Below are 17,074 nucleotides of genomic sequence, written 5' to 3'. Positions count from 1 at the left end.
ATTATTTGTGGATGTTGCTGCTGCTCTTGCCATGAGTGGCTGCTTGCTCTGAGACCATGGCACTGCCACAGATCATGTGGGAAGGATTCTGAACCACAAATCTAGAAGTGGATTCTACTTCCCATTTAGCTACTTCCTAGAGGTAAGATCTTGGCAAAATCACTATTATAACTCATTGAGACTTGTTCCTTCTCTAAATGAAATATAATTATCTAACTCAAGAAGTATTTATGGCTGGGTGTGGTGGCACATACTTCTAATCCCAGAGGTTCAAGAGGCTGAGGCAGGAGGATCAAGAGTTAAAAGCCAGCCCCAGCAACTTATTGAGGCCTTATGTGGATATGACTCAGTGGTTAAATGCCCCTGGGTTCAATCCTGGTACCCCTCCCACCCCTGTAAAAAAAAAAGAGAGAGTCATGTAGATCAAATGCTAGTTTCCCAACTTCTCCAGCTTTTTCATACTCGTGCTGAGTTATTTTTTGCATCCTTGGGTATTACCACAACACTCAGTACAATCTTGTCACAATGCTCTTTAATAGAGTTCACCTCTGCTGTCCCCACACCAATGCTGGTTGCACAGTTGGCAGGGATTCCTGAATCCAGGCAAAGAGGTCCCACAGGTCAAGGGTTTATGGTAGGGCAGTCCATTCCACCCCTTCGCCCTTCACTTCCCTGCCTGGAAACCTCCTGGACATTGCAGAAGAGCTCTGGGGAAGAGAGGAAGACACAGCTCAGTGATAGAGTGCTTGTCTAGTGTGTGCAAGATCCTGAATTCGATCCCTGGTAAAACACACAGCCCCCATGGACCTCTAGGGGGACACTGCTGAGGCAGTCTGAGGTTGAACATCTACGCTGGGGATATGTAGAACCTTTCACAGCTGGCCAGGAGCAGGTGCCTAGGGACTTTTTGCTGAGTGAATAATAGGAATTAGGGGTGCTTGGTTCTGGTTGTCTGCAACAAAGGTTGGAAAAAAGGTTCCTGAGGCCACGACACTCTTTCACTCCCCCCCACGCCCCACCATTTCTGGGTCACAGAAAAGGTCCTTCTAAGAACCACCAAGCCTGTAGTCCCAATGGAACAAAACTATCACTGGGTAAGAGCTAAGCAAGAAAAGGCTATCTCTCCTTATACACTCTTGTTCATTCATTCAACCAACACTCATGACCTGGCACCCTGAACATGAGAGCAGTGGAGAAGAACTTCAGAGAGCCTTGTGGGACAAAACAATCCAAAATCCTCCAAAGACCTCCAGGAAGCCCCATGTGAAGGGGGAGGTAGATGAGTAGATGAAATTTGGGGCACGAGGGAGACTTTTAGTGGTCCAAGCAATCTGGATATCTGTCTCTGTCCCAATCCTAAGATCAGACTGAGGACCCTGGGGGTCTGAGTGTGGGGGAAGAGGGGTTAAGACATACTTATCAGGTGTAGTAGCACATACCTGTAATCCCAGTGACTCTGGAGGCTGAGGCAGAAGGATCTCAAGTTCAAGGCCAGACTCAGCAATGTAGCAAGGCCTTAAGTAACTTAGCAAGGATCTGTCTCAAGAGATAAAGTGATAAAGGGCCTCTGGGTTCAACCCCCCAACCCTGACTCCCCGCAAAAAAAAAAAAGATGGATACGCTAGATCCAATAGCAACATGTCCCCAAACCCCAGGTCTGTTAAGTTGTATTCTGGCTCAAAGAAGAGATTCTTTATTTGAATGATTCAGTGACCAAGAGAGCATAAGCACACATACACACATACTCACGCACAATATGCAAAGGCATTTCACAGGTAGGGGATAGGAAGTGAGATAGGGGGCCACAAAAGCAGCTGGAGGCTTCTTTAACCCAGTGAAGAGGGGCCTCAGATGGAGACACTCCCTGGAATTCTTGTTCGAAAGCTATAAGAAAAAATGCACTCCTAGTGAAGTCCCAGGCCACAAATCACAGCAGAGTTAGAGAAATCTGGGTTTGAGGCCTGGAAAAATCTGTAGATTTTCCTCACTGTAGAAACCTGTATCAGCTCCCCATTTCTTTCCCTGGAGACCTATGACTCCCTGGTACTCAAGGATCTCCCCACGGGTAAGGGAAGGATAGCACCACAGCCGCCTGGTGTGGGATGGTCCGCTATAGGGGAAACAGGCTCCACAGGGCCATAGGGCAGCAGTGAACTTATCAGCTGGCTGGCATGAGGCAGTTTGCCTTTCAAAGCACAGAATCCTCAAGGAAGGTGGCAGGTGGGGACTTTCCCACATGACCGAGTGTTGGAGCACCTCTGATGGGAGGTGAAGGTCCTCATTGGAGCTTTCCATGGTCCCACTGGGTACAGAGGCCTCCTCCGGCTTCAGCTTGTCATCAGCTGCTACAAATCCTTAGCACCATTCAGGAACTGTGGAAATGGGCAGGAGGGACAGCAAGGCTTTGCTGGGACTGTGTCAGTGCTCCAGGAAGGAGATGTCACACTTGGCAGAAACCTGTATAGTTGGCCAGCATCTGACTCAAGGCTCAAGAGAGCCTGCACATTTTGCAGAGAGGGGGAGTGTCACATTGGCTCTAAGCTCGCATGTGGTGTCCATTTCCATCTACTGTCTCCTGCCCTGGCAAATCTGCATGAAGACTACAGGAGATGTCTGGAGCTGAGGGACAACTCTGTTTTTTAGCTGTAAGAACTGACCCCAAACTGACCTTTAGAGAAAAAGCAGGTGCTGGGGCCACAGGACGTGAGGCCCAGTAGGGCTGAGGAAGGGGAAAAGCCATCCTCCAATCTACCACCCAAGTCGTCTCAAGACCCCTGCTTCCCCGTCATGACCAACAGGACCCATACCACAGGGTGGAGCGGGTGCAGGTTTGCCTGGACCTATCAGAGGCTGTCTGTGGCCCAATTCTTCCTCTGGGCTACTTATTCTCCTACTGTAAGAAAGGAGGAAGAGGGAGCCAGGGGCTGACCACAGTCATAGGAAGCTGGCTCAGGACTGGTCCAGTGTGGAGTGCTAGACAGAAACCTCTAGTCTTCTAAGGTGCTTGAGTCTTTCTGAGTGGATTGCCTTTGTACTGGAATCTGGCCCAAGGGTGATACCATTGTTTTTGGTGACCTGAAATGAGAACCAACAAAGCACAGGGTCAGTGCGTGGCATCCTGTTAATGAGGTGTCAAGTCCCTTATTCTAATGGTAGCATGGCTCTTCAAGTACCTGGGAAGAGGAAGCAGGGCGGCTTTCCTCTTGTAACAAGGTCTGCTGCATGCAGGACAGGATGGATGGTGCACACTTTCCATTATCCTATTTCATTCTCATTCATTCTTCTGAATCCCCATTTTACGTATAAGTAAACTAAAGTTCAGAAAATTTAAAGGGCTGGCCCAAAGTAAGTTTTTTAGTGGTAGATTCAGGACTGCAGCCCATGCCCTTCCACTATACCAAACCATTTACTCTGCCTACTTGGCCTCGATACTTACCCTACCAACCTTATTCCACACCATTCTCCCGCTCACATTCAGTCAAATGTGGCTCTCCTGTCACTCTCTAACCCATTTTCTAGGGACATAGTACCACTTGATATTGCCTCACTTTTTTATGGATTTGTTTAGGATCTGTTTCTATTTCTAGAGGGAGGAACCAAAGTATCAGGGACAACACTGGTCTTGGTGCCTATTGTATCCCCAGTCTCTAAAACAGAGCCCAGCACATAATAGGTGTTGAGTAAATATTTGTTAAATAAATCAAAGTCTACCTTTAATAGATACAACTTATTGGCACTAGCACTTCACATATTTCTTCCTTTTTTTGCGTACTGGGGATTGAACTCAGGGGCACTTGACTACTGAGCCAGCCCTATTTTGTATTTTATTTAAAGACAGGGTCTGAGTTGCTTAGTGCCTTGCTTTTTGCTGAAGCTGGCTTTGAACTTGCAATCCTCCTGTCTCAGTCTCCCGAGCTGCGGGGATTACAAGTGTGTGCCACCATGCCTGGCCACTTCACATATTTCTTTCTTTTTTTTTTTTTTTAAGAGAGAGAGAGAGAAAGAGAGAGAATTTTTTTAATATGTATTTTTCAGTTCTCGGCGGACACAACATCTTTGTTTGTACGTGGTGCTGAGGATCGAACCCGGGCCGCACGCATGCCAGGCGAGCGCGCTACCGCTTGAGCCACATCCCCAGCCCCCACTTCACATATTTCTAATCCTCACCCAGACAGTAATGTGAGGCTGGTGAGTTCCACTTGGTAGTGGCAGAGCAAAACAAATGGGGTTTGCAGTTAAATAAGTATGAATCCTTGGTCTAATTCCAAGTATCTATGTGATCTTGGGCAAATCACTTAAGGTAAGTGATATTTGGCTTCCTCTGGTTGAAAATGAAGGGGATGTCCTACTTTTGAGCTGTTGAGAATTTAATGAGATGCAAGTGTTTATTCGTTCAACACATTAGAGCTTTAAACTTGCAGAAGAAATAGAGACTCAGAGAGGTTTATTGACTTGCCCAAGGCCACTCAGCTGAGAAGTTTAGGAACAGAACTATAAAACCATAATTTTCAAGTGTGAGTATCTTCAGGAAAAGCCTCTGGCTGGCTCTAGGTTGTTTACTGAAACTACCACTAGTCAAACTGCAAGATATGCTGAAACGCTATTTGAGTGCCAGGCTAGGATGCTGCGGCTTGTCTCAAGTCTGTATCTAAGATAAGTCCCAAGAGTTCTCCAAATTAAAGATTCACCTACAGATAAGGAGGAAGATCTGTTATAGTGTGGGAGAGGAAATTCTGGGCAGAGTAGAGGACCAAAGATATTTTTTATTCCAACACTCTGTATTCTTCTACCTTTAATTCATTTGGCTCAGTGAGCAATGCACAATCAACACCAAAGTCAAAGCAATCATTTCAGCAGATTTTCTGGCCTGGCACTCAATTTCCTCTTGTATAAAATGGGGATTATGATGACCATTTGAGAAGGTTATGTTATAGCACATTGTTTACACTATACATTTCCCTTTAGAGGGGGAGGGCCAGAAGCACACTGGCATTCCTGACTAGGACCTGTCCTCTTCATATCACATGGTACCATGACCTCCCCCTCAGCGTCATGTGCTGGGAGGAACACAATGTGAATCAGACAGGCTTTAGTTTGAATCACGGCCCTGACTCACCACATCACTTTGAATGTCGGTTGCCTATATCTGTAAAATGAGAGTAATAACTCCTTCCTTCCAAGGTTGTTATGAGGATAACATGAGAGAATTTGCTTTGCATATGGCCCACAACAGAACAGGGGTTCAATGAATGCTACTCACGTTCAAGATGATCATCACTATGTTCACCTGTTCAACCCATTTATCACAATTTTTTTGAGGGGTGGGGAGGTGGAGCTGGGAGTAGAACCCAGAACCTTACATTTGCTAGTCAAGTACTCTACCACTACATCCCTAGCCCCACTCACCACAATTTTTATTGATTGTTCATTTGCTTAGTTTGTCTCCTCCCATTAGAATGTAAGGTCATAAGAACAGGTACTGAGTCTGTTTTGGGGCAACCATTTGGGTATTCAATAAATACTTGGTCACCTAGTGAAAGAATCTAGTCCTATCTGGTAATAACCTATAGAGGGAGCTCCTGCTGCAGAATTGATGGTGTAAAGACAAGGGTCTTCAGGCTAGTTGGGGGGAAAAAAAAAATCACACTTCTCTGTAGTGGGTTGTTACAGATCAGGAAAAGGGTATTCTTAGGGGACCACAACAGAAATCATCTATGATTCTCTACAAAATCCTTCAGCCTAGCTGGTCCAAAGACTAGGGAGAAGCTGATGAAAGAAGAAGTTGATGGAAGAAGAGACACTTTTTCCTGTTAACTGATTTGTCTTATGTTGACTGAGATTACCAGAGTTCTGCTTAAACCTGGGACTACCTGGCTTTGTTCTGACTTAAAAAGCCTGGGCTCCTGCTTCAGACCTTTGAATTTCAAAGATGGTTACTCACTGGTTCTTGTGTTTGAAGCCGCTGACGTGAGCTTGGTACTGTTCTATGGAGTTCAGCACTATCTTACACGTCTTGCAGGGGTAGCCCTTCCCAGCTGAAACACACATCAAAATCAATATATTTAGTTATCCAATAAGAAGTGACTGGGGACTGTTGCTTTTTGGAGGGAGTGCAAATGCCCTTCTGAGGACTGATGGGTTGGGGGTGAACAGAGTGGCCCAGATGAGAAACCCAGAGGCCACAGTGTGGAGGAGGTAGCCTGGGTGCCTATGTGCTCTCTATAGAACCTTATTTTCCTATGTTGCCAGCGCCAGCAAAAAGCCCACCTCAGGTGTGGTCGTGCACGCCTGTGATTACAGTGCCTCGAGAGGCTGAGGCAGGAGGATTACAAGTTCAGAGCCAGTCTTAGCAACTCAGGGAGGTGCTAAGCAACTCAGTGAGACCCTGACTCTAAATACAATACAAAGTAGGACTGGGGATGTAGTTGAGTGCTCCTGAGTTCAATCCCCGGTATCAAAAAAAAAAAAAAAAAAAAAAAGCCCACCTAGACTGTCTGTTGAGTAAATAAAAGAATGACAGAACAAGGAGGTGACACTTGGTGTTAACTATTTTTCCTACCTTGACTGTGCTAAGTGGCCTTTTTAAGTATGCCCTTCACCGTGGACCTCCGGGAAGGTGCCTCTTTCCTTGAGCTTGCAATAACAGTAATTAATGAGCATATCTGTTATGAAAACCCATCTGTCTTTTTACCTTGGGGCTCACAGATACCCTGTCTCCCTATCAGGGCTGCTCCAGTACAGAGTGGCCTTCCTCCATATGGCCTAACAGTAAATGAGGAGCCGAGATATTACTTGACTCCTGGTTCTATCTTTATGTGATTTGGCTAAATCCCTTCCTTTCTCTAATCCTTAGCTTTTCTCAACTGCAAACCAATTGCATTACAATTCATAATCCTGGTGCTTACAATAAAATAGCTACTCTTTACCAAATGCCTGACATAGGCATGCATTTTATAATGTTTACTTTGCATAATGATCCTGTAAGAATTATAACTGTGGGCTGGGGATGTGGCTCAAGCGGTAGCGCGCTCGCCTGGCATGAGTGCGGCCCGGGTTTGATCATCAGCACCACATACAAACAAATATGTTGTGTCTACTGAAAACTAAAAAATAAATATTAAAAAAAGAATTATAACTGTTACTTTATTTATTTATTTTATGGTACTATGTATTGAGTCCAGGGTTGCTTTACCACTAAGCTGTTTTCGGGCTACTAGTTCCGTGCTCTCCAGCAGCCACAGTCAGAAAGTGCTGGAGGAGACCCAGGGCCTCCCCAGTCCTTTTAATTTTTAATTTTGAGACAAGTCATAGAAGTGGCCTTGAACTTGTGATCCTCCTGCCTCAGTCTCCCAATCTGCTGGGATTATAGGCATGTGCCACTGTGCTTGGCATAACCATCATTTTGTAGATGGCAAAATTAAGGCAGAGTCACATGCCCAGGAGCACAGAGTTAGTTAAGTGGCAAACACAGGCTTGGTTGATTACAAAGGTTTACTGATTCTAGAATGCCAGGTGCTAACTGTTGTAAGACAAGCAGCTGTACACACAATTTGAAGGCCCCTGTGGCTCTGATACCATCTGCTACCTAGAAGTCTCACAGCTTTGAGGTGAAGTCACCTAGGTTCAAATCTCAGTTCTACCATTTGTTACCTGTGGAACTACAGGCCAGTTACCTAACCCCTCTGAGATTTGTTTTCCTCATGCATACATAAGAGAGGCTCCTCTAAGACTCAGGTTCCTGACCTATAAAATGGGGTGGATATTAGTACCAACTATATGAGGTTATTATGATAATTTAAATAAAATTGTCTGGGCTGGGTTGTGGCTCAGTGGTAGAGTGCATGCCTAGCATGTGTGAGGCATTAGGTTTGATTCTCAGCACAGCATATAAATAAATAAATAAAATAAAGGTTCATCAACATCTAAATAAAAGTATCTGGCACATAGTGCTCAATAAATCTGAGCTTCCCCCTGCCTTTTGGTATTGGGGCTTGAACCCAGGTATGCTTTTCCTCTGAGCTATCCCCAGCTCTTTTTATTTTATTTTTCGGTACTGGCAATTGAAGTCTGAGGCACTCAACCACTAAGCCATATCCTCAGCTCTATTTCGTATTTTATTTAGAGACAGGGTCTTATTGAGTGGCTAGTGTCTCGCTTTTTGTTGAGGCTGGCTTTGAACTTGCAATCCTGCTGCCTCAGCCTCCTGAGATACTGGGATTACAGGTGTGCACCACTGTACCTGGCTTGTTTTTTGAGACAGGGTCTCATTAAGTTGCTAAGGCTGGCCTTGAACTTGTGATCCTTCTGCCTCAGCCTTCTGAGTCATTGGGATTACAGGTGTGTGCCACCATGCCAGCACCAAATGTACGCTTTTGTCACTGTTACTGTTTTATGGGCTCTGTGAGTCATGCTGGCAAAGAGGGAGAGGCAGAAGGTATCATTTTTTTTTTTTTTTTTAGTTGTAGATGGACACAATATCTTTATTTATTTTTATGTGGCACTGAGGATGGAACCCAGTGCCTTACACATGCTAGGCAAGCGCTCCACCACTGAGCCACAACCCCAGCCCCCAGAGAGTATTTTTGAAAAGATTTCCATGGCAGCTGCAGCTCTTGACAACATAGACAATGTCCTTTACTCTAGCAGTTAACCAATGTTCCTAGTTACATTTGTTTCCTTTATATCTTCAAGCATACCTGGAAGACATATCCCTTTAAAGTATGCAAAGGAGAAAACAATTGCAATAAGAATTTAAGTCCTTTCTAGACATTTAAGGTCAGTATCATGGTTTACCATTTTCAAGAAAAACACAATATAAGGGACTACCAGAACCACTCTTCTCTCAAGGTCAGGGGTGGGACCTGGGAGTGGTGTGGGGTTAACAATCACCACTGGTGCACAGATTACAAAGCTCACTCTTTCTTTCTTTCTTTTTTTTTCCTTCAGAGCCAGGAATAGAACCTAGGGCCTCATGCATGCTGGGAAAGTGCTCTTGACCATTTAGCTACAATCTCAGTTCACAAAGCCTACTACCTGTTAAACATCAGACACCATGCTAGAAGTTTGTGTATTTATGTCTTTGGGTTTATATACGCTGCAAGTGAGATGGTTATTTCCATTTTCCAGAGTAAGAAGCATTCTTAGAGAAGTTTAGGGGTTTATGTGGAGTCAGAGCAGAAGTTGCCCTCTGCAAAGCCCCTCTGGACTCTCCTGTGTTCCCTTGGAGGAACAAGATCTCAACGCACTTTTTGCTTATCTGTAAGCTACATTCAAATTATTATTTGGGGCAACTGTAGAATTTATTAGAACTTCTAAAACAAGATTTGCCCAGTATATACATCAAGTGAATTTCCAGTTGCTTGTTTTACATGTCCAATATTCTGGTTTACCTGTATGATTTTATGAAGTATAAGTTGCTAGAGTAACTTTTTTTTTTTTTTGGTACCAGGGATTGGACTCACTGAGCTACATCCCCTTTTGTTTTTTATTTTGAGACAGAGTCTGGCTAAGTTGTTTAGGGACTTGCTAAATTGCTGAGGCTGGCTTGCAACTTGTGATCCTCTTGCCTCAGCCTCCTGAGCTCCTGGGATTGCAGGTGTGAACCACCATGCCTGGCTCTAGAGCTGATTTTTTTTTTTTGGTGGTGCTGGAGATTGAACCCAAGGCCTTGTGAATGCTAGGCAGGCACTCTACCAACTGGGCTATATCCCCAGCCCTAGAGCTGATTTTTAAACATACGGTTTATTTAGAAAAGACTGTAGCAGAAGAATGTCACTTGTCTTAAGTCGATGGAAGTCTTTCTCCCATCCTACTTCCTTCTCTACTATTACCCTTTTTTTTTTTAAGTTGTAGTTGGACACAATACCTTTATTTATTTATTTATTTTTATGTGGTGCTGAGGATTGAACCGGGGCCTCCCACATGTTAGGTGAGCGCTGTACCGCTGAGCCACAACCCCAGCCCTCTACTGTTACCTTTATTTTCTCTTGCCCTTTACTAACATGCCTCTTGAAAGAGCTGTCTATACTTTTCTGTACTTGTTTCTCCATTTCATTGTCTCTCAACCACTTTGTCACCTACCATTACATACAAAGACATGAATAGTCTTTCTGAGGCCAATAGTGGCTTCCGTGTATCTTAATTTAATGGACAAAATGAATACTTATTAGGCCTCCTCATATCTGACAGAACTAGCAATTGCTCCCTTCTTCAAATTCTCTCAGCTTTGGCTTTTGACATTTGAATTTTCTCCTCTGGTTGTTCCTTCTCAGCATCTTTTTCCATCTTCCCCCTCCCCTCCAGTACTGGGGATGATACCCCCGGCCTTGTGCACACTAGACAAAAGCTCTGCACTGAGCTACATTCCCAGCTGTGCTACCTTCTGTTGAACCTACCATTTAATACTGGCATCCCAGAGGGCTCCATCCTCTTTTTCTTTCTTTCTTTCATTTTCTTCTTTATTATTATGATTTTATTATGATTGAACTTGAAGTCACATGAGCACTAACAAGCTAACACTCCCCCACTTAGCTACCCCCCAGCCCTTTTAATGTTGAGAATTGAACTCAGGGCCCGATGCATTCTAGGCAAGCCCTCTACCTTTGAGCTACATTCCCAGCCCTTTTTATTTTGAGACAGGGTCTCACTAAATTGCCCAAGATGGCCTCAAACTTGTGATCCTCCTGTCTTAGCCTCTTAAGTAGCTGGGATTACAGGTGTATACTACAGCACTTGGTAATCTAAATCATTTTGTGCGTGTGTGTGTGCGTGTGTGTGTATGTGTGTGTGGTGCTGGGAATTGAACCCAGGGCTTTGTGTATGTGAGGCAAGCACTCTACCAACTGAGCTATATCCCCAGCCCTCTAAACCATTTTTAAGTGTATAGTTTTGTGGTGTCAAGAACACTCACACTGTTGCACAAGTATCTCTAAAACTCTTTCATCTTGCAAAACTGAAGCTCCACACCCATTAAACAACTCCCCACTTTCCTTTGCCCCCTGCCCCCACCATTCTATATACTTTCGTTCCCATGAGTCTGATTACTCTAGATGCCTCACTTAAGTGAAATCATACAATATTTGTCCTTTTGTGACTGACTTATTTCATTTAGCATACTGTCTTCAAGGTTCCTCCATGTTGTCAGAATTTCCAAAGGGCTCAATCTTAGATCCTCAGTTAGATCTCTCTCTAAACTCTGTAAAGACCTGGGGTACATGCCTGTAATTCCAGCCACTTGGGTGGGAGGCTGAGGCAGGAGGATCATAATTTTGAGAATAGCCTCAACAACTTATTGAGACCCTGTTTTAATATAAAAATCTTAAAAAGGGTTGGGGATGTGTCTTGGTGATAGAGGGCCTCTGGTCAATCTCTTGTACCGAAACAAAAGCAAACACCAAAACAAAACATAAAAACAAAGGAAAAAAAAAAACTCAAAATGAAACAAAACAAAACCTCTATAAGGGATTTCATTTATTCCCCTGACTTGTAATTATTATTAGGCTAAAAATGACATTACCGATAGTTTCTAACCTACAGAAACAGTGACTTCATGTGGCTCAACCTAACATAATGAGAAGAGAGACTTTTCTTTCTTTCTCTATCCTTTGAGATCCAGAACTGTATGTCCAACTGCCTCTTCAGTATCTGTGATGTCTCATAGGCCTCTTAAGCTCAAGTTGACAAAACATAGTAATGGATCTAATATGTTAAGATTACATCTGGGCACCACCCTTCTTACTTTCCTTCAACTCCCATTGGCAATTTTACTTTCTTTTTTATTTATTTTTTTTAAAAGAGAGAGAGAGAGAGAGAGAGAGAGAGAGAGAGAGAGAGAGAGAGAGAGAGAGAATTTTTAATATTTATTTTTTAGTTTTCGGCAGACACAACATCTTTATTTGTATGTGGTGCTGAGGATCGAACCCGGGCCGCATGCATGCCAGGAGAACGCGCTACCGCTTGATACACATCCCTAGCCCAGCAATTTTACTTTCTATGCACCTCTTGAATCTATTTACTTCTGTCCACTCGTCCATTGCTACTATAGTCCAAGCTCCCATCTTCTCTAATATGAACTTCTACTAGGTCTTGGTATTAGAGAGAGATCCATGATTGTCACTTATCAATATCAGCAGTATCACCTTGAATAAGTCACTGAGTTTCACCTTTATTTAAGTGGGAAATTCATACTTATTTACAGGAATGCCATAGGGATTAAATTATAATGAATATTTTTATTTTCAATATAACTTTTACAGTTACAGTAGTTTGATTCATCCTGCCGAACTCATACATGCATGGATTTCAATTTCAGTGTATGATTACCCCCAGCCCTCCCCCCTTTTCAAGGACTTTATTTTTATTTGACCTCAACTACAAAAAAATCAAGCCACATAATGCATATATTAATATCAAAAAGGGACATGAGCTAGGTGTGGTGGCACACAATCAGTAATCCCAGATGCTCAGGAGGCTGAGGCAGGAGGATCGAGAGTTCAAAGCCAGCCTCAGCAACTTAGTAAGGCCCTAAGCAACACAGCAAGACCCTATCTCTAAATAAAATATAAAAAGGGCTGGGGATGTGACTCAGTGGTTAAGAGCCCCTGGGTTCAATCCCTGGTGCAAAAAAGAACATGATATTTAGGTTTACTTCTGTTTACTAAAACAAATGTATTAATTTTTATATGTGCCATGTAGGACAAGACTATTAACATTATAATTTAATGAATGTACAATAAATGTCCACATTTTAATAACAGGATAGGGTCAACATAGGGTCATGATTTTTAAGTAAGAGGTCAGCTTTAGAAACTCATGAAGTATTTTACAGCTCTAGATATTTAGTTCTTTTTAGCTGTGTGAGATAGTGCACAACCATAATCCCAGTGACTTAGGAGTCTGAGGCAGGAGGATTGCAAGTTCAAAGCCAGCCTCAGTAACTTAGCAAAGCCCTAAGCAAATTATGGAGACCCTGTCTCAAAAAAAAAAAAAAAAAAAAAAGGCTGGGGATGTGGCTCAGTGGTTAAGCACCAATGGGTTCAATCTCTGATATCAAAAAACAGTTTTTTAAAAAGGAAAATTCCAAGTCAAAAAACAATTCAAGGAGCTGGGCTTGTAGCTCAGGGGTTGAGTGTTTGCCCCCCAAGTGTGAGGCACTGGGTTCAAGCCAACACCATAAAAAAAATAAATAAGGAAAATAAAGACATTGTGTCCATCTATGACTAAAAAATATTGAAAAACAAAACAAAAAAACCAAAAGTCAGGCACAGTGGTGCACACCTATAATTCCAGCTACATAGGAGGCAGAGGCAGGAGGATCACAAGTTCAAGGCCAGCCTCAGCAACTTAGCAAGACCCTATATCAAAAAAATTAAAATAAGGGTTGGGACTGGGGATGTCACTCAGTGGTAGAGCACTTGCCTAGCATGCATGAAGCTCTGGGTTCAATTTGCAGTACCACAAAAACCAACCAAACAAACAAACAAAAAACAATTTAAGATCAAAACAAAAGGTTTTCCCAGAATAGTAGGAATTTTACACAATGAAATGTCTATTCTGCAGGTATAAATCAAACAATACAAATATAAAATCTATATCCTATCTACTCCAAAATATCCACACTGCACTGAACAAAGTGTCAATATCTTTAGAAAGGCCACAGTATAAACACTGATTATATTTATGTCTCCTAGACTGAGTTTTCAGACAATTTATAATCTTCTACCTCTTCAAATCTGAGTTCTTTTGAAAATCCATTATGCTGGAATGAATGTGCATAACATTCTTAAATCACTGTTATCTGGGCTGACTGCCACATGCATCTAGAGCTGATAATAAACAAATTAGTTTTAGACTCGAATTTATTTCATATAAGGGGAGAAGGAAAGGAAAAGGAGGGGGAAGAAAAGAAGGAATAGAAGAAACTTAGAAGGGAAAGAGAAAAAGAGGTTTTTCTAAATATTTTTCTCTGTGTATTTTAAAACTTGAAATAATCAGCATAGGACTGTAGTCTATGTAGGCCTAGCATACACAAGGCCCTGGGTTCAAAAGCAAAAAATAAAAACAAAATATCAAATGCATAAAATGAACATTCCATTCATGGAAAGTTTTTAATTTTAATAAGTTATTTCTGAGGTTAGAAGAGATACCTTTTGGTATGAACAACAACAACAACAAAACCCCCAAAAGCACCAAATTTAAGTTATAAAAATTAAAACTAGGCCTTTGCATAAGTCTAATATTCTTTACCTAGCAAGTCCTCTCTGGACTGGACACCAGGATATTTATAATCTTTATATTGTATGACTCTAGGAACCAGAGTCTATATTCTGCAAATTGGGGTCAATATTTTCTATTGAAAACATTGATACTATCAGGTGTGGTAGTGCACACCTGTAAACCCAGACACTTGGAAGGCTGCAGCAAGAGGAATTGCAAGTTTGAGGCCAGCCTTGGCACCTTAGAAAGACCCTATCTCAAAATAAAATAAAAGGACTGGGGATATAGCTCAGAGATAGGAGTTCCTAGGTTTAATTAAAAGTGCTGCTAAAAAAAGAAAACAAAACAAAAAAACCAATGTTACCTTTTTGTCACCAAAGATATAGAGTCCATTTTCAGTTTCCACACATTCATGAAGTAACTTTCTCAAGTTCTCTTAGTGCCTAAATATTCAGGGATAACAATTTCAATGAGGTCTCAAAAATAAGGCACAAAAATCTACATATTAGTAGTTATTTCTACAGAATTGTTAACTCTTCAGAAAGGTATATTTAACTATAAAGAAGCTAGTACACTTTTTAATTTATAAAGCCATTTTTTACCCAGACTCATAAATAAAATAAGTTAGTTTCATATGAAATGAAACTAGGTTTTTCTGTTCTGGGGAGAAAATTCTACTGTACAATAGTTATTCTAAAAATGTGTTAGTATGTTATAAAAGTTGCTAAAATACATACTTTTTTTGGGGGGGTTGCTAGGGATCGATGTCAGGGTCTTCCCCCTCAGCCCATATTGATTTAAAAACAAATTGAGTTTTGGTACTGGAGATTAAACCTGGGGGCACTCTACCACTAAACTACATCCTTAGCCCCTTTTTAAATTTTTTACTTGGAGACAGTCTCAATAATGTGTCCGGCTGGCCTCAAACTTGTAGTCCTTCCTCAGCCTCCTAAATAGCTGTGATTACAGGTTTAGTATCACACCACCAGTCTACATTTTTATTTTTAATTGACACAGAGAATTGTACGTAATTATTGTGTATACTGTGACATTTCAACACACATATATAATGTGTAATGATGTGACCAGGGTAATTATCTATCATCTCAATTATCATTTCTTTTTATTTTGAAATATTTTATTAATTCTTGCTCATGATAGTTATTGAAGTATGGTATAGAATACCAAAAGTTATTCCTCCTATTCAACTCTACCAACTTTTGTTGTTGTTGATGATGTTTTGGTACCGTGGATTGAACTCAGGGGCGCTCAATCACTGAACCACATTCCCTTTTTTGTATTATATTTAGAGACAGGGTTTGCTGAGTTGCTTAGGGCCTTGCTAAATTGTGAGGCTGGCTTTGACCCATAATCCTCCTGCCTCAGCCTCCCAAGCCACTGGGATTACAGGTGTGCACCACTGCACCCGACTGTTGTTTTTTCCTTTTAATTGTACTGGGGCTCAAACTCAGGGATGCTTAACCACTGAGCTACATTCGCAGTCCTCTTTTTTTTTTTTGTGGGGGATTGAACCCAGGAACGTTTAACCACTGAGCAATGTCCCCAGCCCTTTTTATTTATTTTTTTAAAATTATGAGGTAGGGTCTTGCTAAGTTGCTTAGAGCCTCTCCAAGTTGCTGAGCTGGCTTTGAACATGCAATCTTCCTGCCTTAGCCTCCTGAGCCACTGAGATTACAGGCATGCACCACTATGCCTGGCAATTTTTAAAATTAAGGTATTTCATGAATATTTTACCTATTTACTTTGTGGGACTGAACCCAGGGCCCCATGCATGCTAGACAGGCTCTCTAACACTGAGCTACATCTTTAGCCCAGTTTTTAAAAATTTTGAAACAGGGTCTTAGTAAACTGTCCAGGCTGGCCTTGAGGTTGCAATCCTCCTGCCTCAGCCCCCTGAATCACTGGAATTACAGATGTGAGCCACCATACTCAGTTTATACTCATTTTTTTGATAATAGCCATTCTAACTGGGGTGAGATGACATATCACTGTGATTTCGATTTGCATTTCCTTGAAGATCTGTGATGTTGAGCATTTTCCCCAAATACTCATTTACCTACAATTTATATATCTCCCTCCTTTTTTCTTTGCAGTAGTAAGAATCAAACCCAGGGTCTTGAGCATGCTAGGCAAGCACTCTACCACTGAGCCACATCCCTAGTCCTTTATTTAGAGACAGGGTCTCACTGAGTTGCCTAGAGCTTCACTTTTGCTGAAGTTGGCTTTGAACTTGCGATCCTCCTGCCTCAGACTCCGGGATTACAGGTGCATCACTGTGCCTGGTCCTTAGTACATTATTAATGGTCCTATATTCCTATTTTTCCCCCAAGCATGAAGCTGGTCACTTTGTGAGCAAGAGTTTAGTGAGCTGAATACTTAGTAAGAGTACAAAATAAATAAAGATTATTTCCTTAAGGGAAATAATTGCTGGATTTCTTAGGTCTTCGCTAAATTGTGAGGCTGCCTTTGAACTCACAATCCTCCTGCCTCAGCCTCCTGAGCCACTGGGATTACAGGTGTGCACCACTGTGCCCGGCTATTGTTTGTTTTTTCCTTAAGGGAAATAATATTTATTTATTTTATTTTTGTGATGCTGGGGATGGAAACCAGAAGCATCTCCAGTCTTTATTTATTTTGAGACAGGTTTTTGCCAAATTGCTGAGAATCTTGCTAAATTGCCTAGGTTGTTCTCAAACTTGCTATCCTCCTTCCTGCCTCAGTCTCCCGAGTCACTGGGATTATACATATATGCCCCTGCACCTAGCTAGTTTTAGTAAAATTTTTTTTTTGTATCAATATCTCCTACTTAATATAACCAAACCAGGGTAGGGAGGCAAAG

General features: G+C 42.1%; 1 protein-coding gene and 1 long non-coding RNA gene across 8 annotated transcripts in view; both read right to left on the bottom strand.

Moving 5' to 3' along the window:
* Window positions 1-515: 515 nt before the first annotated feature.
* LOC131425076 (uncharacterized) lies at window positions 516-2,738 on the bottom strand. The gene is made up of 2 exons (XR_009228932.1): window positions 1,440-2,738; window positions 516-707 (listed from the first exon to the last, which is right to left on the bottom strand). It is a non-coding gene; the product is annotated as an uncharacterized LOC131425076 (long non-coding RNA).
* Window positions 2,739-2,777: 39 nt separating this feature from the next.
* Window positions 2,778-17,074, bottom strand: part of Znf346 (zinc finger protein 346) — a 57,331-nt gene continuing 43,034 nt past the window's right edge. For 4 of the 7 annotated variants that reach the window (XM_046467995.2, XM_046467996.2, XM_058586624.1 and 1 more), the window contains 2 exons: window positions 5,942-6,035; window positions 2,778-3,075 (listed from right to left, as the gene is read on the bottom strand). In XM_046467995.2, coding sequence (XP_046323951.1) covers window positions 2,988-3,075; window positions 5,942-6,035 — 182 coding nt within the window. In that variant the 3' untranslated portion in view covers window positions 2,778-2,987. Of the gene's footprint in view, window positions 3,076-5,941; window positions 6,036-14,578; window positions 14,658-17,074 lie in introns of all 7 variants that reach the window. The other 3 variants (XR_006856921.2, XR_006856922.2, XM_046467997.2) reach the window with 3 other exon arrangements.

This window comes from Marmota monax, unplaced genomic scaffold (assembly GCF_021218885.2).
Source record: "Marmota monax isolate L192 unplaced genomic scaffold, Marmota_monax_Labrador192_F-V1.1 WCK01_AAM20220418_F8-fsc00196, whole genome shotgun sequence".
Classification (NCBI taxonomy): Eukaryota; Metazoa; Chordata; class Mammalia; order Rodentia; family Sciuridae; genus Marmota; species Marmota monax.
The sequence above is the reverse complement of the archived record's forward strand: the minus strand, read 5'-3'. Positions and strand labels throughout refer to the sequence as shown.